This window comes from Rhinolophus ferrumequinum, chromosome 18, assembly GCF_004115265.2.
Source record: "Rhinolophus ferrumequinum isolate MPI-CBG mRhiFer1 chromosome 18, mRhiFer1_v1.p, whole genome shotgun sequence".
NCBI classification, from domain to species: Eukaryota; Metazoa; Chordata; class Mammalia; order Chiroptera; family Rhinolophidae; genus Rhinolophus; species Rhinolophus ferrumequinum.
Window position 1 is genome coordinate 38,491,216 of NC_046301.1, and position 21,181 is coordinate 38,512,396.

Here is a 21,181-nt window from a genome sequence, read left to right on the forward strand (position 1 = left end):
TTCAACTTGTTCGATGCAGTCAGTCAAGTGTGAGCTAAGGTTAAGAGAAGGTGTGTTTTAAAGTGTGCCATAAATCATCATTCATCATGACAAAGCTCCGTGTCACATATCACTTCTATCAAATAAAAACATTATATGGCAATTTCTGTCAAATAAAAGCATTATGGTGTTTCCTCATCCATCTTATTGACCAGATCTTGCACCGTGCAACTTCTGGCTCTTCCTCAAAGTCAAAATGATTCAGGACATCGAGGCAGCCACAACAGCACAACTAAAGACACTCATGAAAGAGGACTTCCAGAACTGCTTCAGAAAGTGGCAAGAACGATGGGATAAGTGAGTTCAAAGCAAGGGGTAGAATTCTGAGGGGGGTTAATGGCAATGTGTCTTTTACCATGATAATTTTTTTTATTTAAACATTCACTGCATTGTTTGATCACAACTAGTATCTGTCAGTGTGAATGGGGCTTCAAAATCTGACTAAAGTCTTCTTTGTTTTTGCCTTCCAAATCTCGTGCAAATGAGGCCATTAATAAATGCTAACAAGGACCCTAAAGGAGATGGATTCTGAAAATCAAGCTCCTACCATTACCCAATGGGAGGGAAAATCTCTAGCTCTAGATTTTGTTGCCCTATCACAGGTCCCTCTTCTTATTTCAAAGTCTACTCACAAAATATTAACCCAAAGGAAGGACAAAAAGCAAAAGGCCATATATGAAAATAATTCACACAACTATATTTTTTCCTAAAGTTTCCATACATAAAATTTATTCCAATTTTTTAGAAAAAGGCTCCTATATTCATCATCACAATGAAGAAGCTTTGTCAGAGGGAAAGATAGAATATATATAATGAACGAGGGATATAAAGAACGGCCACAAGCCACTAGGAAAACCCAAATACCTAACTGTCATTTTTCAATGGTCCCCTAAAACAGAACGACAAAAAAAAACATTATAAAAAATATTTAGCCTAACTGCATATAAAAAGTACACTTTAATTTTCCCATGTATCTAACAGGCATCAAAATGGAGAGAAAATATTATTAAATGCTTTAAGGAAAAAGCACTACCTATGAATATTATGTACTATTATTGAAAGACAACTCTCATTATCTCATGTGAATATTCATTTCTGAAAGTCATTAGTAGAAATCCACAGTCCAATGATGCATTGTAATAAAAGGTTCAATAAACACTATATTTACAACATCAATGAGAACTTTCATGTTGACAACTTTCTGGCACATTATATATGGATTAATACCTATCAAGCTTTCTCACGTTACTTACATTTTAATTTCTTTTTTGGTGGGGGAATTTTCACTTGTAAGAATGTGGACCAATTCAAGTCTTTCCCATGCTGTTTACACTCAAGAGTTTTTATGCAGTGAGTCCTTTTATGCTTTTGAAGGAAACTGGGATAACTGAAGCCTTTCCCACATTCTGCACATTAATAAGGTTTTTCTCCAGTGTACATTTTTGCATTTTCAAAAGGTTGTGTGATAAATGAAGACTTTTCTACATTGCTTACATTCATTGGGTTCTCTCCAGTATGAGTTCTTTCATGTTTCCGAAGATAACGGAGACAAGTAAATGCTTTACTACATTTTTTACATACATATGGTTTCTCTCCAGTGTGATTTCTTACATGTGTTTGAAAACTTTGATAACATCTGAAGGCTTTTCCACATTCCTTACATTTAAAGGGTTTCTCTCCGGTATGAGTTTTTTCGTGTGTCTGTAAGGAACAGCTATCTCTGTAGGCTTTACCACATTCCTTACATTCAAAGGGTTTCTCTTCAGTGTGATTTTTTTCATGTTTTTGAAGATCACTGGGATACCTGAATGCTTTATTACATTTTTTACATTTATAGGGTTTCTTTCCAGTGTGATTTATTTCATGTTTTCGAAGATAATGGAGACAACTAAATGCTTTACTACATTTTTTACATACATATGGTTTCTCTCCAGTGTGATTACTTTCATGTGTTTGGAAACTCTGATAACATCTGTAGGCTTTCCCACACTCCTTACATTCATAAGGTTTCTCTCCAGTATGAATTCGTTGATGTATTCGTAAGGAACTGAGGTATCTATAGGCTTTACCACATTCCTTACATTCATAAGATTTTTCTCCAGTATGTGTTCTTTTATGATATCGAAGAGAACTGGGATAACCAAATGTTTTGCTACATATTTTACATTCATAGGGTTTCTCTCCAGTGTGATTCCTTTCATGGATTTGAACACATTGATGAGAACTGAAAGCTTTACCACATTCCCTACACTCAAAGGGTTTCTCTCCAGTATGAGTTTTTTCATGTGTTTGTAAGGAACTGTAATCTCTGTAGGCTTTACCACATTCCATACATTCAAAGGGTTTCTCTCCAGTGTGATTTCTTTCATGTTTTTGAAGATCACTGGGATACCTAAATGCTTTACTACATTTTTTACATTCATAGGGTTTCTTTCCAGTGTGATTTCTTTCATGTTTTCGAAGATAACGGAGACAACTAAATGTTTTGCCACATTCCTTACATATATATGGTTTCACTCCACCATGATTTCTTTCATGTCTTCGAAAACTTTGATAACATATGAAAGCTTTTCCACATTCCTTACATTCATAAGGCTTCTCTCCAATGAATTTACTTTCATGTCTTCGATAATTTTGATAATATCTGAAGGCTTTTCCACAGTCCTTACATTCATAGGGTTTCTCTCCAGTGTGAATTTTTTCATGACGTCGAAGAGAACTGAGACAACTGAAAGCTTTACTGCATTGTTTACATTCATAGGGTTTTTCTCCAGTGTGGGATCTTTCATGTATTTGAAGTGATGTTGAAGAACTAAAGGTTTTCCCACATTCCTTACATTTATAGGTTTTTTCTCCATTTTGATTTCTTTCATGTTTGTCAAAACATTGGAGATAGCTGAAGGCTCTGCCACATATGTCATAATTATATAGCTTGTCTCCATAATTTTGATACTCATATGGCTTGTGTCCAATGTGATATCTGATGTGCATGTTATGGGATGAATGACGCACAAAGACTTTTCCACACATACTGTGTTCCCATAGTTTTACTTCAGAAATAGTTTTCTTCTTTAGATTGAGATTTGGAATAAGGCTGAAATTTTCTCCACGTTGACTACTCTTTTCACCTTCACAGACTCTCTCTAACGTTGGACTTCTGTAAAAATTGAGAAGCACATTACTAATGAATTCTTCATTAATGATTTTATAATCATTAGAATATTTGAATTATATTTTTATGATTTATAGCAAAATTGTAGGTTTTCCCCTTGACTGAATGAATGATTTGAAATTCAATACATGTACTGAATGTTCAGCAAGAAGACTTCAGTGTTGCTATTATCAAAAGTGTGATATGCATATATAGAGTTTATTAATGCTGTTTTCCATTTGAACTACTTTTCAAACACTGAACATCTATGTCACATACAAGACAGTAATTTCGTGAAATTTTTCTGAGAATACATTTGAAGATGGAGTTGTTTTGGTTGCTTCTTTTTAAAATTTCACAGCATAATGAGTTTCTCACCTGAGACACTACTTTCTATTGTATGACTCACCTTCGTTTTCTCCCCTGGTTTTTGTACTGATCTTCAATGTCATGATCTTCCCATTTCTTTCCTAAAATGCAGACCCCCCAAAAAAATGATTTCAAAGTATTAGAATTTATAGAAAAATTGTTAGATTCTAATTCTATGATGAGCTGTGACCATGCCGAGTTTATTTACCAATGTCCTCCCTTCCCACATAACACATCTTAGAAATTAAACATCTTTCCATGTTGATGGATAAGAAACTCTTGTCCTCTGATTTACAAAGTGAAGATAACTTGTCATCCTTACCTACTGAGGCCAGGTTCCTGAAGGTTTCCCTCATCACATCTCTGTAGAGTTTCTTCTGTGAAGGATCCAGTAAGGCCCACTCCTCCAAGGTGAAGGTCACAGCCACATCCTCAAAGGTCACTGATTCCTAAAACACCCCAAATGTGTGTACAGTAGAATGTGTGAGACTGACAGCATTAGACACCTAGACTTCATTTATAGGAAGGTTATGTATGATTCTGTTGTCTCCAAATATTGATTCTATGACTTGATCATCACAAACTTAATCTCTGAACACAATTATTTCCTCATAAATTTAACAGCATTATGAACACATTGAAATTATTTACACATTCTTACTGTGATCACATTACATCTTATTTTTTTCTAATGGCAGAGTTCAGAGAATGTTGGGGAAAAAATAGAAATGCTGTTCAAGTGAATCAAGTATTATCATTTTAAGGTCATCAATTCCTTGAGAGAAAAATTCTTTCATCTCTTTCATTACTGTCCACCATTTATGGCACGCCACGAGGCAGACGTTAACATACGCATAAAGTTTTAACAAATAAAAACATAGTGAAGAGCTACAAGGATTTTGTTCTATTCCCATCACCAAACATGAGAATCCAGGAAGCCTGTGGAAATACAACTGTTAACAAAGTCCAGCTCACCATGATACCCTAAATTCTTCCAGGACATTAGAAGTAACCACATGCATGGGGCTGAATGGAAACATTCTTGTGCAGAAGGATTGCTTTTACCTTGTGTAATATTTATCACAGATTCAGTTCTCCCTTTCTCCCTCTGTCTAATTTGATTGTCTAGAAAGTTATTTCAAACTTAGAGCTCAGACAAGGAAGAAGGCATGACAAGTTAGGCCACCAAATCCCTGTACTCATGTGTTCAGGGCTGCTTCCAGTCAATTTTTGGCACACATAGACACATACACTGAAATAATAATAAGCCAGAAGTTCTCTTTCCAGTACAACCATAATAGTCTACCCTGGGTCCTGCTGACATTGAGGATATGGTTAAGAGCTTTAGACTGTAATCATGCATGAACTTCAGTTCTTTAACATGTATTTTGCTTTAATCCAAGCTAGCTTTGTTTATTCTGATAGAACCATTACTCACTTGCATTCTTTCCCCAGATCCTCCTGCCTGTACATATATTGTATGTCCATCCCTTTTAATCATTAAGCCCATAGCACATTAGGTTCTGGTCAACACCAAATTCATTTATGAATAAAACTTCACGTCTATCAACCATGACCATGATATAATAGCCAAACCTCTAACTAGAATAAGGTTTTAATAAAACAAAAGTAACAGCTTGGCCTCACTCTTATGTTTCAGCTCTGGACTCATGAAAGCTGAACGGGCCCACGGTCCACATCCCCTGGAAATGAGACTGAACAAGGCAATGACTGACACCAGGACCTGAAGCCATGACCAAACGCTCCCCGCCTTATCCCCGACCAATCAGTAGAGCTCATGACCCCAGCTTCCATAGTAACCATGATTAATGACTTTGCCCTGCTATAACCCAGCCACTAGAGGAGATAGGGGAACCAGGTTTTTGAGAGCACAGGCCCACCTGTGTCTCCAGACTTGGCACCAACTCCTTCAATAAACCTTTACTTTCTTTGCCACAATCTCCTGCTCATATGGTATTTGGCTTGAGTGCATGCAGGCAAGTGGGCCCCTTGGGTCTATGGTAACAACTGCAAGGGAGTGCACTGACATCCACAATGGTGTGATGGTGAACTTGTTCATGATTATAAAATACGTACAGGTGTCAGCAGTGCTTTCTTCCAACAAAACATAACATCTCCACTCCCCAGTCAAGAGGAAGGTTTCCTGACCAGGCACCCTAGAGGCTGCCCTCCCTTCTTCTGTCATGTCCAAGCTCCCCGGGGAGTAAAGGAACATAAGAGCTCAGCCTCTGAGCATGGGAGAGCAGATGATGACACCACACTCGGCCACTAGGATATGAAAGAGGTTATTGCTTCTATAATTGAGGTCTCTGGGGAGAGTAAGGCAGGCACTCAAGCACGCATGAAATAGACTGTGAGAGGAAGGAAAGGTGTACAGATTTGTTTCTTTTTATTATTGAGGTTAGGGTGTGGGCTAGGGTGAGAGTTCACACACAAGGGCGGGAGCTTGTGTGGATTCAATCACTTGCTACCACAAAGGAGGGAGCACCAAGGTGTCTTATCACCTTGTATAGATGTGAGGCACAGGGGAAGGAAGAGGGATGAGGCTCTAAAGCCGTCAGCCATCAATCATCAAGAACTAGAGCAGGAAAGTGAAATAAGTCAGACTGAGAAAGACAAATACCGTATGACCTCACTTATATATACGTGGAATCTAAATAACAGAATAAACGAACAAACGAAAAAGAAATAGACTCACAGATACAAAGAACAAACTGATGGCTGCTAGATGGGAGGGGGTTAGGATGGGGAGGCGGGGCACGTGAGAAAGGTGAGGGGATTAGAAAGCACAAATTGGTAATTACAAAATAGTCATGGGGATGTGACATACAGTATGTGGAATATAATCAATAATGTTGTAAAGAGTATGTAAGGTGTCAGATGGGTACTGGGCTTATCAGGGGGATCACTTCATAAATTATATAAATGTCTAACCACTATTCTGTGCACCTAAAACTAATATAAAATAATATTGCATGTCAACTATAAATTTAAAAAGTAGTCATGGGATGTAAAGTACAGCATAGGGATTATACCATTATTATGGTATTTTAATAGCTACATACAGTGTCAGATGGGTAGTCTTGTTAGGGTTATCACTTTGTGAGGGGTGTAAATGTCTAATCACTATGTTGTTTTGTACACATGAAACCAAAACAAACAAACAAACAAAAAAGCATAAATAAATAAATAAAACAAGAGCAGGAGATTGCCAGTTTCTGGTCTGGCATTTAAGTAACTCAGAAGCTGTCATTCCCAAATTCACAGGGGAAAGAAAAAAAGAAAACATGAAATGAACTTCTCTTCTTGGATTTATCAGAGAATTTGGTCATAGGGAAACCCAGTGTCTCCAAAATTGGGAAAGAGATAATAAACACGATATTTTGAAATATGCCCAAATACTCTGTTCTTAACATCTCCTGTACTCAAAAAAATTTATTTCAGCAAAATCTAACGAAGAGACCAAAAAAAAACAACAACAACGAAAAACAGAACACAATAGCCATTAACCCTAAGACAACCTGCTTTACACAGAAGGTTCCATACACAATATGGGAATACCTCAAGAGAAAGACAAACAGAAAGGAACAGAAGAAACCAGTGAAGTAACAAAATCACCTAATTTTCCTAAAATTGATAGATGGCAAACTGTTGGTCCAGGACAGTCAGAGAACATGGAACATGGTAAACAACAAAAGTTCACACCCAAGTATTTCATGTTCACACTAAACAAAAATCAAAGACAAAGAGAATATATTGAAAGAAGCCAGCGGGGAAAACACCTTAGTTATAGAGACACAAAGATTAGAATTAAATCAAACTTCTTTTCAGAAACCATGCAAGCAAGAAGAAAGGGTAAAATATTAAAGTTTTAAAAGAAGAAAAACATCACCTAAAATTGTGTCAGGCAAACTTTTCCTTCAAAAATAAATATGTACTTTCGGAGGAAAAAAATTGAGGAAATTTGTCACCAGTTAAACTACTTTGAATAAAATGTTTAAAAATTCATCAGAAATAACATATATGATAAACATGGAGAATTAGAAAAAAATAAGTGAAGGTAAAATATCGTTTGTATTTGTTATCATATAACACATGACATTTTGTTTATAATGTACTTGTGATTATAGCTATGGGCAATTAAAATAAATGACATCAATGTGACAAGGTACAGTGAGGGAGGAATTGGGAATAGTGTGTTATGAGATACTTGTACAACAGCAAAGCAGTACAGTGCGACTTGACAGAGGCCGTGGATTAGTTGTAAATGTATACTGAAAACTCAAGGGCAAGCACTAAAAAAGTTTTTAAAAATACGAATAATTGATATAAGAGAGGAGAAGAAAAAAAATCAGGGAAAATGCTCAATTAAAGCCAGACAATGCAAAAAACAAAAAGGTTGAAGAAATAAAGAAAAGGACAAGGGCAACAAATAGAAAATGGGCAAGTAGTGGTAGACATTAATCCAGCTGTATCAATCACCACTTTAACCATCAGAGTCTTAACTACAACTGAAAGACAAATACAGTACTGTAATGTCAGATTTTAAAAATCACACTTAATTATATGTTGTCCACAAGAAACCCATTTTAAATATGAAGACACAGGAGAACAATCCAAGATGATGGAGTAGACACATGCTGTGCTTGCCTCATCTCCCGTGAACACATCAAAATTACAACTAAATTATAGAACAATCAACCTGGAAAACCATCTGAAGTCTAGCTAAACAGAAGTTTTATAACTAAGGATGTAAAGAAGAAGCTGCATTGAAACTGGTAGGAGGGGCAGAGACGCAAAATGGGCTGGGCCCTAACATCCATGTGGCAGATGAAAACTGGGAGGGATATCTCGGCCACGGAGGTTCCCCACAGAGGAGCAAGGAACCCCAATCTCACATCAGGCTCCCCATCCAGGAGTACTAATGCCTGGAAAAGAGCCCCCCCCCAATCTGGCTGTGAAAAACAGTGGGGATTCTGACCTTACCTAATGGAAGGCGGTGGGAAATCCAGACATCCTCTTAAAGGGCCCGCACAAAGACTCACTCACCCGCAAGCACTCACTCTGGGCTCCGAGGAGAGAGATGGTGACTTGGGGGGTGTCAGAGGCATACGGGGAGCAGACTGAGTTGTAACCTCAATGGGCAGCCTGGAGGACAGTCGGCAATTTCCCTGTGTGGGGCCCTGCTCCCATGCAGCCGGCAGGTGACCAGTATCTTTCCTGCATTGAGCTCTCCCTCTACGCTTATGGCCAAATCTGAATCTGATTGGCTTGATGAGTGCCGAAGCTCCTCGCTGCTGACTCACTGAGACCCTGCCCCACCCAACTCCATACTGCAGGAGGCTTTATCTGCAGCTAAACCTTACTGGAGCCCGAGTAGGAAACCGGAAGCAGGCAACAAAAGGCAGCAGTAGGCCTTGGTGTGTCTTGGCTTTTTGTGGAGCTACCCCAGGCCTGATACTAGTGGCAGCCATCCTTAGTTTGCAGTGTGGCTTCTCCAACACGCCTCCAGATACAGCACAGGCAGTGACCAATCATGGATCACTTTGTATCTCCTACCAGGTAGTCCTCCACCGGTCACATGCAGTGGCTGACGTGGGCCTGCACCAGAGCCCCTCCCAAGAGGCCCCACACCCAACATACTTGGAGGTTGATTTCAGAGCACTGCCCAGTTAGCCCCCCAAGTGGCACACCCAAAGGTCAGTCTCAACAGGCACCAGAGCCTGCTGGGGCAAATACCACTCTGTATGGTAAGCCCCCCAGCACAGCAGCCCAAAAGCTACATGGCCAAACCCCACAGCCAGTCAGCCTGAAAATCAATCTTACCCACTAATAACAATCAAGGCTCAAATAAAACAGGAAGGTACACACAACCCACACACAGGACACTCCTGGAGCCCCAGCTCAGGTGACCAGGGAGACTGTGCCAGGGCACCACAAGATACCTATTACATAAGGCCACCCAGCAAGAGACGTAGTAGATCTACCTAATACATAGAAACAAACAGAGATGCAACCAAAATGAAGAAACAAAGAAATATGTCCCAAATGAAAGAACAGAAGGAAACTCCAGAAAAAGAACTAAACAAAATGGAGGCAAGCAACTTACCAGAGGTAAGAGTTCACTGGTTATAAGGATGCTCAAGGAACTTAGTGACAACTTCAACAAAGAGATAGTAAGCATTAAAAAAGTCATAGAAACCATAAAAAGAATTAGTCAGATGTGAGGAATACAATAACAGAAATGAAGAATGCACTAGAAGGAATCACCAGCAGACTAGATGAAGCAGAGGACCGAATCAACAATTTGGAAGACAAGGTAGTATAATACACCCAATCAGAACAGCAAAAGGAAAAAAGAATTTTTTAAAAATGACAATCATTTAAGAGACCTCTGGGACAACATGAAACATAAAAACATTCACATTATAGGGGTACCAGAAGGAAACGAGAGAAAGCAAGGGACAAGAACCTATTTGAAGAAATAATGATTGAAAACTTTCCTAACCCGGCAATGGAAATAGACATACAAACAGGATGAACTCAAACAGGCCCACACGAAGAAACATTATAATTAAAATGGCAAAGGTTAAAGACAAAGAGAGAACCCTAAAAGCAGCAAGAGAAAGGCAACTAGTAACTTACAAGGGAACACCCATAAGATTGTCAGCTGATTTCTCAACAGAAACTTTGGAAGCCAGAAGTGATTGTCAAAAAATACTCACAGGGATGCAAAGCAAGGATCTACAACCAAGACTACTCTACCCAGAAGGCTATCATTTAAAATCGAAGGCCCGATAAAGAGCTTCCCAGACAAGATAAAGCTAAATGAGTCCATCACCACCAAACCACTATTACAAGGAATGTTAGAGGGACTTCTTTAAGATGAAAACAAAACAAAACAAAAGGTCAATATTATGAATAATAAAGTGGCAACAGTTACATATCTATCAACAATTATTCAATATAAATGGATTAAATGCTTTGATCAAAAACATAGGGTGGCTGAATGGATAAGAAAACAAAACTCTTACATATGCTGCCTACAAGAGACTCACTTCAGATCAAAAGACACACAGACTGAAAGTAAAGGGATGGAAAAAGATATTTCATGAAAATGGACATAGAAAAAAACAAAAAAAGCTAGGGTAGCAATACTTTTACCAGACAAAATAGACTTTAAAACAAAGGCTATAACAAGAGACAAAGAAGTACCCAATAATCCCACTTCTGGGTATTTATCTGAGAAAAATCCCACTTCTGGGTATTTATCTGGGTATTTTCTTATTCTGAAGAAACCCAAAATGCCATTTAGAGGGGATGTGTGCATCCATATGTTCATTGCAGCATTATTTACAATAGCCAAAATGTGGAGGCAGCCTGGGTATATGTTGATGGAAGAACAGACAAAGAGGTGGTACATATATACAATGGAATATTGCTTGGCCAGGGATGGGAACGGGTTCTTGTCATTTGCGGTGGTATGGATGGACCTGGAGGGTATTGTGCTGAGTGGAGTACGTCTGACAGAGAAAGACAGATGCAACGTGACGTCACTTATATGTGGAATCTAAAGAATAAAATAAACAAAACAGAAACACATTCATAGATACAAAGAACATTTTGATAGTTGCCAGATGGGAGGGGGATTAAGGGGGAGAATGAAAAATGGGGAGGGATTAAGAAGTATAAATCGGTTGTTGCAAAGTAGTCATGGGGATGTAGGGTATAGCAGAAGCAACATAATCAATGATATTGTAATAACTATGATGTCAGATGGGTACTAGATTTATCGGGGTGACAGATGGGAGGGGGTTGGGGACAGGGTGAAACAGGTGAAGGGATTAAGAAGTACAAATTGGTAGTTACAAAATAGTCATGGGGATGTAAAGCATAGAGAATATAGTCAGTAATATGGTAATAACTATGTATAGTGCCAGGTGAGTACTAAATTAGTCAGGGGGATCACTTCCTAAATTATACAAATATCTAAACACTATGCTGTATACCTGAAATTAATACAAAATAATACCGAATTTTAACTATAATTGAAAATTTTAAAAAGGGAGGAAAGGTGAAGGGGAATAAGAGGTTCAAATAAGTCATGGGGATGTAACATACAGCATGGGGAATATAGTCCATAATATTGTGACAGCATTATATGATGTCAGATGGCTGCTGGACTTCTTTAGGTATATAAACGTTGAACTATGATGTACACCTGAAACTGATATAATATTGTTAAGTTATCTATAGTTTTTAATAAAAATCTTAAAAAATATATAAAGCACAGATAGATGAAAGCTAAAGGGATGGAGAAAATGTGCACTGCCAACAGTAATCACAGGAAAGCTGGCATAGGTGTATGAATTTCAGACCATGCAGATTTCAGACCAACAAGAACTGAGATTAAAAAAAAAAAAAGAACTGAGCTAGACAGGGATATTATATGATGATGAAGGGGTCCATTCTCCACAAAGACCTAGCATTCCTGCATAACAACACAGGCAAAACACATGGGGCAAGAGCTGACAGAAAGCAAGGAGAAATAGATGAATCCACTACTATAGCTGTGAATTTCAATACCCTCTTATCACAAATTACAAATTCCAACAGCAAAACATCACAAAGGACAGAGTTGAACTGAACACTGCCATGTAACCACAAAATTTAATTGTAAAGTCGTAATCTGTGATTTAAACCTATGATTTATAATCTATGACTTAAAAATTTAAATCATTGGAATATTTCATGCAGAAAGAGCAGAATACATGTTCTTCTCAAGTTCACATGGAACCTTCACCAAGACACAACTCATTCTGAGACATAAAACACACCTTTTTTTGAAAGAACAGAAATCATACAAAATATGCCACAGGCATTAACCTAGAAATGAATAATAGGACAATAGTTGGAAACCCTCCAAATACGTGGCGATTGAACAACACACTTCCAAATAATACATGGGATCAAAACACACATCAAGAAAAATAAAAAATTATTTGAACTAAATTAAATGAAAATACAACTTATCAAAGGTTATGGGATGCATCAAAAGCAATGCCTACAAAAAAATTTATGCCATTGAACATATGCACTAGAAAAAAGATCTACAATTAATAATTAAGCGTCTACCTTAGAAAACAATAAAAAGAACAAAACAAAAAAAAACCAAAGTAAGCAGAATAAAAGAAACAATAAAAATTAGAAAAGAAAGCAATATAATTGTGAGAAATCAATGGAGAGAAAACAAAAAAAGCTGTTTTTTGACAAGAGTAATAAAATTGATAAACATGTAATCAACATGACTAAGGGAGACAGACATTAGAAGTAAAGCCATCATGGGTAGTCACTGCAGCAGGTGTGAGAGGTGGCCTCTGAAGCCTTATAGTGAAGGAGTCTCTGAGGACACTACTGGGTGTGCCTTTCATAAGGCAACTGAAACAGTCTAGCGCCTTTTATGGTATGGGTACCCATTCTTAGGTGGGGCAGATTGTAAGTAACAAAATAAATGGGCTCCAATAAAATTAGTAAACAAGGAATATGTTGCCTCCCAAACACAAAACAATTTAGACAGCTTTGTAGGTACTGGGAGGGACTATAGTTATTTCTTCTCAAGACTCAAAGTTGCGATAATCTAGTGTGAAGCGTCTTCCTTCTATCCAGGTTTAAGAACGGGTTAAATTCAACTGTTGAAAGGAGAAGTACTGGGGAGAATCACTTTTTCCTAAAAGGTTTCTCCTAACAGTTTTCAATCCTTGAAGGCCCTGTTCAATTTACACTGGGCCATATTAACCAATTTAAGTCAGGGGTCGGGACCATGGAGTCCCATTTTGTGAAGTCAAGAAGTAGTGAAGACTTAATTGAAATTCATGATCTATTGGTTCACAGCTGCCCTGCTTACTATGGGGTATTTCATGAGAATAGGTACTGTGAGAAAAAAGGCAAAGATTTCTGATGTTTAAGGTGAAGTGCACCACTGTGTCATCTATATTATATTCATTAATTTCCCTAAGACTATGGGGGACAACCTTGCTTCAATTCACTGAGATCCCAGGTGTAACTGTAATTTGAGACCTAGCACTGAGTAATTGCGTGAGGGTTTGTCAATTACTGCATTACAGGAGGTGGCAATATTCATTCAAAACCTATGTTTTAGAGGCTCAAAAGCCAAAATATTTTCTTTTTTGTTATGTAAATTCTTTTCGTATATTTTGGATTTACAGTTGGGTCAAACTGTGGACCTTTTTCAATACCCTTTTCCTCTTGTTCTCTCTCCTCGTGTCCTTTCCTATTTTGTATGTTAAGTCACTGGGTAAGCTTCAGGGAAGTGTGTGTCCTCTCTAACCTGGTAGTAATAATTTTCTTCCTCCAAAGGGCCCCAAATCAGCACCATCTGGGTTACAGGCCTCCCCCGTGGAAATGGCTGCTGTGTAAGATTTAAAAACCCTGGGCTTAAGTCCTGTTTGAATTAACCCCTTCGCTGTGCCCCAGTGAGGCCATGGGTGTTGTCTCCAACAGCCTGGAGGGTCAGGATCTGGGCTGCAGTAGAGGCAGGGGCAGCAGCAGCAGAGGCACTGAAGGAACCCGGGGAGCCATCTGGTATCAGGAGAGTGGACAAAGCCCTTGTCATACGGGGCGGCCTGCGGGGTCTCTGCTCCCGCTCCCCACACAAGAACGCAGGATATGGCTAGGCCAAAAAGGAACACCCACGGAGCCATAGGTAGGGGAGTCATACCATTATACTCTCACTGGCTGCTGGGTTGGAGAAACAGGAAGCAGGAGCCACACAATTCTCAACCCTCACTGTGCCGCTTGCAGGCTCAGCCACCATCTCCTTGCTAGCTCCATTTTTTGCTGGCCTAGCCACGGCAGTTATATTAGTGCCCAATGGCTCACTGGTTACAGCTGACGGCCAACTAGCCACAGCTGATGGCCATTTGATCACAGTCGATGGCCATTTACTACCTGAGCCAGCACCTTTCCACGTGAGGCCAAGAGCCTGGAAACTGCTTTTTGGGGCTCTGTCCCCACAGCCCACCAGCTCTGACTGCCTTCCCTGTCTCTTCTCTTTCTCTCTTTTTCTCTAAAATACCTGCTCTTTAAGGAGTGAGCATCTGATGAGTTCACCTCCTTCAGGGGGTACAATCATCCTCCTTCTCCCGTAGGCCCATCCTACTGTGGGGAAGAACTCAGCCTAGTCACATCTTCATGCGAAAGACACAGAGAGGTTCTAGCCAAGACATCTACCCAAAACCACTGTAAGGAGAACCCCACTCCCACACTACTGCTCCCAAAGGACAACATATTATCAACTCAGAGTCCTCTGTATACAGACCCCAGGCTGGGTGGGTCCACGATACAGCGCAGGGCAGCACAGCTCACAGGAGGGCTCCCCAGGGAGCAGCAGCTCCCAGTGCAGGAGCCTCCAGGCTTCTCATCAGCCTGACAGGTAAGAAGCAGAAGGGGGAGTGGGAGGTGTGGGGCTTAAGGTGCCAGGAGTCAAACATCAAATAGGTGAACCTGTACTACTCATTATAAGAACAAACATAAGGCTCTTGCCGCGTGCTGGTGTTGGAAGACCCTCCCTGCTTCAGATTTACCAACAGCATGAATCAAGAAAAATTAGCCAAACTTCAGGCTCAGGTCCGGATAAGGGACAGCTCGCAGAAAGAAGAAGGTGGTACATAGAACAGCTACAGCTGATGACAAAAAACTTCAGAGTTCTCTAAAATACTGGCTGTGAATAATATAGCTGGTATTGAAGAGATAAACATGATTAAAGTTGATGGGACAGTTATTCATTTCAACAATCCCAAAAAAAGCTTCCCTTTCTGCTACTACCTTTGCAATTACTGGTCATGCAGAAGCCAAACCAATCACAGAGATGCTACCTAGAATATTAAGTCAACTTGGTGCTGACAGCTTAACAAGGCTTAGGAAGTTAGCTGAGCAATTCCCTCGGCAACTGTTGGATAGCAAAGAACCAAAACCAGAAGATACTGACGAGGAAGAGGAGGAGGATGTTCCAGATCTTGTAGAAAATTTTGATGAGGCATCAAAAAATGAAGCTAACTAAAATCTCTTCTGGTTTTTGGAAGCTGGCATGGATTAGATTTAACAGATCAGCTTGTGGTTCCAAAGTTTTACAGACACAGAGGACATCAACTGTTACTAGTTCAGTAATATAAATATTTTGTATATTAATCATGCTGTTTGTTCAGCATTTTTTTTTGTCATTTGATTTTGCATTTTGCACTTCCTCCCAGGATCTGTTCTTTTGGTCAAAATACGAAGTACTGATGCAGTTTGAGGGTGTTTTGATTTTTGATTCTTGGCTTTTTCTTTCATTTCTTTGTTTGGGGTATTTTTGGTGTACGAATGCTTATATATGCATGCGGGTATGTGTGTATACAGTGGAAAACAGTTCTATTTATCCTCTTCCTTCCCCCAATAGAAATAAAACAAATCTTTACATTTGTAAAAAAAAAAAAAAGAACACACACATGAAAAATAGGCATTCGCACTGTCTTGTTTTATATAAAGAAACACTAAGAAGACGGCCTACAACTAATCAAGCCTGGTTACTAGAGGGTGGATGGAGTAAGCAGAGCAGAGGAGCAGGACATGTGGGCAGTGATCTTCTAAGTGAGTCTTGTAAGGCATTTTTAAAAACGTTCCCATTCATTATTGAAAAGGAAAGAAGTCTATATATACCATATTTCCCATGATTAATCATCATTATTAACTGTTTTTTAAAATTAATTGAACTTTAACTTTTCTACATAGGAAACCATTTACTCCAAGTTTTGATCCTTTAAACATTAAATGATAAAAAACTGCAGAGTATAAAAAATTTACAAATCCTTTTCTAACTAAAAAAAACCCCAAGGGGCATTATAATGCTTTTCCATTCATTATATTTCACACTGTGGATATTTTCAAGAGTAAATAGAATATTAAATGGATTAGGGGTTTGCAATTTAGCCCTATACTAGAAATTTCAAAGATTTACATAAGCTTTGATATGTTTCCTCATACCAATGAAAATAAAAATTCAATTTTCCCCCCTCATATCTATTAAAACAGGAGTTCATTTACCTTAAGAATAGTACAGACTTTTACATGTCAAAGTTCTCTAGGGAAGAACACATACAAAACTGACCTAAAAATGGAAAATGCACCTGAGAACTTAAAAACACCCACCTCACGTCTTCTTACCTATATGGAAGCAAAATTATATTTATTGCCACAATCAATAAATTGCCTCATTCACATTGTTTCCTTCAGTCCAGTTATATGTTAAAAGCCCAGCTGCTAATGGAAACGAAAATGAAAGGGCTGCAACAGTCAATGGTTAAAGGAATCCAATGAAAAGAATCACAAACATTGGAATCAAAACAGGTAAGCAGCCTGCTTACCCACAGTTAAGAAAAACCCATGTTCAGAAAGTTAAACACATCCCCAAGCTTGGGGGTTTAGACACACCAGATTGAGACAGAACCCCTGGAGTGGGTCAGTCCCCAGGGAAGAAGGAAGGGACACTTGAGCAGCCTCAGGAATGAACTCTGGGAGCTCCACACATACCCCCTCCTGTAAGCACGGAAGCGCTCCCTCCTTCAGGCTTCCATTCTCACAGTGAGGAAACGCTCAGCCTGAGTCAGTTTAAGGTTCTGACCCAAATGAATCCCCCAATTCATAAACCCTCTGTCCATAAGACAGAACTGATCTTTCCAGAGTTCTCAATGTGCAAAAATTACACTCTGTGCCTACACTGTGGATATAAAACTCAACCGTAAAACCTAAAAATGTCAAGGCCAAAAAAACTACAACCACAACCTCCGAATGCACATACATCATCACTCCCCTCCCTCCTTCTACACATGCACCCCCAGCCCTCCAGGGCTGCAGCTTCTCTCAGTGTGAAGGCCCTTCCATCGTGGGTGTGAGCAGGTGAGACAACTGCGGGGGAGGCTCCCCAGGAAGAACCATTGGGTCTTCAAGTACTTCCCTTTGCAGCTCAAGGGGCCTTAGCCTGGGTCACTGCCCACAGGCCTCTCCCCACTCTAGATCCTTGGGACCACCATCACTTACATCAGGCTTTTATATGGAAAGGAAGGAAGAAAATTGTAAGGGTCTTTCACTAGCTCAATCAGAAAACTACTAATATCTATTCTTTTCAGAAAAAGATGTCAGTTAATTATATTTCCAGGGAAAATAACTGATTTCTAAATAATCACACTTGAGCACTTCTGCTCTTTAAGTCTAAACCCTGCAATTTGATTTGAAAATACCCAAAAGTGAAAAACAGACCTCACAAATTTACTACACATGCTCAGGGGAAGATGGATGAAAGCATTCTACACAAATGGAAGGCAATACTGGAATATTTTATTTTTCTGAAATTCACCTCTTTCTTGCCTGTTTGGAACTATTGTATACTGTTTTCATGCTCTATTAATTAAACATATTATACTCTTATTTAAAAAACAGAGACTTAAGTAACTCAACAAATCTTTTCAAGGTGACAAACCCACTGAGTGGCAGTGCTGACAGGAGAAAACACCCAGGAAAGTTTCCCAAGAGGAATCTCCACCCAAAGGACTTCCCGGAAGTAGGACGTCTGTGCCCAGGGAAGGTCCTGGGGGAGAGGAATGGGGATTTCAAGTTTTCCAGATGGTTACTCTCGGCTTTCCTCTCATGTAAAATATCCACAGAGAAAAAAATAACTCTCTAAAAATTTAGAGATTGGTTTTAGGAAGAGCTAGGCCAGGGGCACAGAGGTGTGGATTTGAGACCCAGCAGCACAAACATTTGAAAAATTCAGGAGAAAACGGGTCCCCCTGGGGCACAGGAAGGACTGGTGTCCAATTAATGAATGTCCAAACCTATAGAAAAATTTTGTGTGTTTATTAGATACAAACAGAGAATAAGCCTGGAAGCAAAATCTCAATAGACTGAGAAAAATGCTTCTTACAATGACAGTTTGCAATTCTTTTATGCATTTGGAATTACCTGACCGTGGGAGAAAGGCTGGGATTGGATTACAAGACAATTAACAAGATTATGTGCTCTCCGGAGGGTGGTTATTTTTAAGACTTCTGGAAAAAGAGGCATTTCAAAGGTGTGTTAACCTAAATGGACAAGAACAATGGATAGAGCTTGCTTAAGGCAAAGATAAACCTTTTACTAAAAGAGTTACGTGCCTGGGCGTCCCTACCCACCATGACCTTCCCAGTTAGGAATTTACGATCAGATCACCCTGTGAGGTTACTTTCGGTTAGATTACAGGACTCCTTTTTCATCCACACTGGGGACCCCACAAACCACAGCTCCTCTTACCCACGAACCCCACAGACCGCGTCAGGACTGTCCTTTGATGACCCTCCCCGTGATCACTGCACCATCTGGGGAGACGCGGGGCTGAGGGCGCAGGGCTGACCTGAGAGGCTCCGGGGCCGGGGCCAAAGTCACCGTGCACCGTGAAAGGACAGGACTGGAGGGAGCAAATGCCGAACCAACCCCCCACGCTGCATGCGGGAGGGGACTGAGGTCCCAGCAGCGCCCCCAATGGACTCAGGTCCTGAGACTTCCCAGGTGACCACAGGGAGGCCGGTCCCGCCATAGCCGGTTTCAACCGGTTCCAACCCGCCCCTCCTCCCATGCCTGCATCCGCACAGCACACTCACCATTTCTATTTCCCGGTCTCCCTGAATCCTTCCTAAGACTCCCACGACCAGTACAGATCACAGCGCGACAGACGCCGCAGCCGACCCACTAGGGACCGCGAAGGGAAACCCACACTCGAGCCTAAGCGTCTCTGGAGCCAGTAGGGATATACATGCCATTGAGGTGCGTTGCCCCACCTACTTGTCCCAGGGATGCTCCTGATTGGACAGGTCCCAAGGCTGAGTGACAGCCAGCTAGAGAACTCCGGCTCCGCTGAAACAGTTTACCCTGGTGGGCGGGAACACGATCCAGCCTGGGATATTTGCATAAACAGAATTTTTGTAATCCTGGGGCTGCCTATGTAGTTTTGTTTTGTTTTTTTGTGTTTTTTTTTAACACGAAAACACACGTTATTGCACTTAAGATATAAGAAAATTAAATTTCTGAGTGAATCAAACCAGACACAATCCCTTTAAAGGTTGTTTTCCTCCATCATGTCAAGTTATTACATAGGTAAAATTAACCAACTAACTCTGATTGTTTTAAATCAGACTATAAATAAAAAAAAATAAAAAACAGGAGAAAGAAAAAAATGATTGCCTAGGATACAGTGTTAAACCACTTTTGTATTTCAGTTGGAGTTGTGCCTCTTGGAAAATGAGACAAACCATTTGACTTTTTCATTGATTTTGTTTGCATGTGATGCCTTTACTACGAAAACTGAGTTGTTTCTGCTTTGTCAGTTACTCAAAGCAATAAAACGCTAACAGTTGTTTTTGCAAATAATGTACAATACTAAGACTGGCAGCAACTTTAATTTTGTGTTTTATATATTTTTTAAAAAGTTTAAAAGGTTCAGGTATAATCCTGCACCACGGATGCAGGCATGTGGTGAATGGATGTACATTCATCCATTCACTACAGCCCTCAGAAAGAAAAGTTTTTTCATAAAACAGGCAGCAATAGCTCTCTTCCAAGGAGTGTGTTTTAACTTTTGCCCAGATAAAAGAAAATAAGCTTTGCACACACTGTCAATTCTCTACTTGCAGGCAAACTTCAGTATTATCTGAAACTCTCCCATTCTCAGTCTCTTAGAGGCATAGAAGTTTCAAGTTTCAGTTCTGCCTTTGTTGTTTCCCCCCAGCTCTTTGTGAACCGGAGGGCACAGGTGTGCACTGGGAATCCTGATTCCGTTTCCAGATGGAGGACATAAGAGCAGAACATGAGAGAGACCATGCCAGGGTACACCGGAACAAGAGGGTCCTATGTCCTCCAGGAGTCAAGGGCTTGGCAATAAGGCTGTTAGTCCACCAATGGAACTGAGACCCTTGTTTAGAAATGCAGACACTTAAATGTGACTTTACCATCTGTAATAGATTCTGGCTCCATTTTAGTCTTTGATCCTTCACAGCACTGAGCCTTCCACCCATTTCCTCCCACCTCCACTCATTTGATCCTTAAGGGAAAGAGTCGCAGAGCACTTGGCTCTGGTGGGAAGTTGAAACCTGCAGCCCCAGCCTGGGGACTAGAACTCTTCTCAGTCTAACCATAGGATGTGAGATGTGTTCATTACATTCTCAGCCGTACATTTTACACTGAAGAAAATTTAATTTAGATCAGTTTTTGCATCAGTCCCTAGAGAACTTTGAAATGCAAACAACTGGAATATCCATAAGACAATTGATTTCTATTTTTAGTTATATAAGAATAACAATAAATGGTTATGTAAATATGGGATGCACCTGGAAACTTTTTCCTTCCAGATTTATTGAGGTGTAATTGACTAATAAAATTGTCTATATTTAAAGATTACGTGATTTGATATGCACATACTGTATAGAATACTTGAAATTTGCTAAAATAGTGACTTAAGCATTCTCACAACACAGACAAAAATGTAACTATGTGAGGTGATGGGTGTGTTCATTAACC

General features: G+C 39.8%; 2 protein-coding genes and 1 pseudogene across 2 annotated transcripts in view; 1 reads left to right on the forward strand and 2 right to left on the reverse strand.

The window, feature by feature from the left end:
• Positions 1-21,181, reverse strand: part of LOC117037721 (zinc finger protein 14-like) — an 82,621-nt gene that overhangs the window by 30,931 nt on the left and 30,509 nt on the right.
• LOC117037720 (zinc finger protein 791-like) lies at positions 1,423-19,430 on the reverse strand. Its single transcript, XM_033134073.1, has 4 exons — positions 19,270-19,430; positions 3,882-4,008; positions 3,600-3,660; positions 1,423-3,196 (listed from the first exon to the last, which is right to left on the reverse strand). Exons 1-4 carry the CDS (start codon positions 19,270-19,272, stop codon positions 1,453-1,455), a joined length of 1,935 nt encoding a protein of 644 aa, XP_032989964.1. The 5' UTR covers positions 19,273-19,430; the 3' UTR covers positions 1,423-1,452.
• LOC117037724 (transcription factor BTF3 homolog 4-like) lies at positions 15,191-15,659 on the forward strand (annotated as a pseudogene).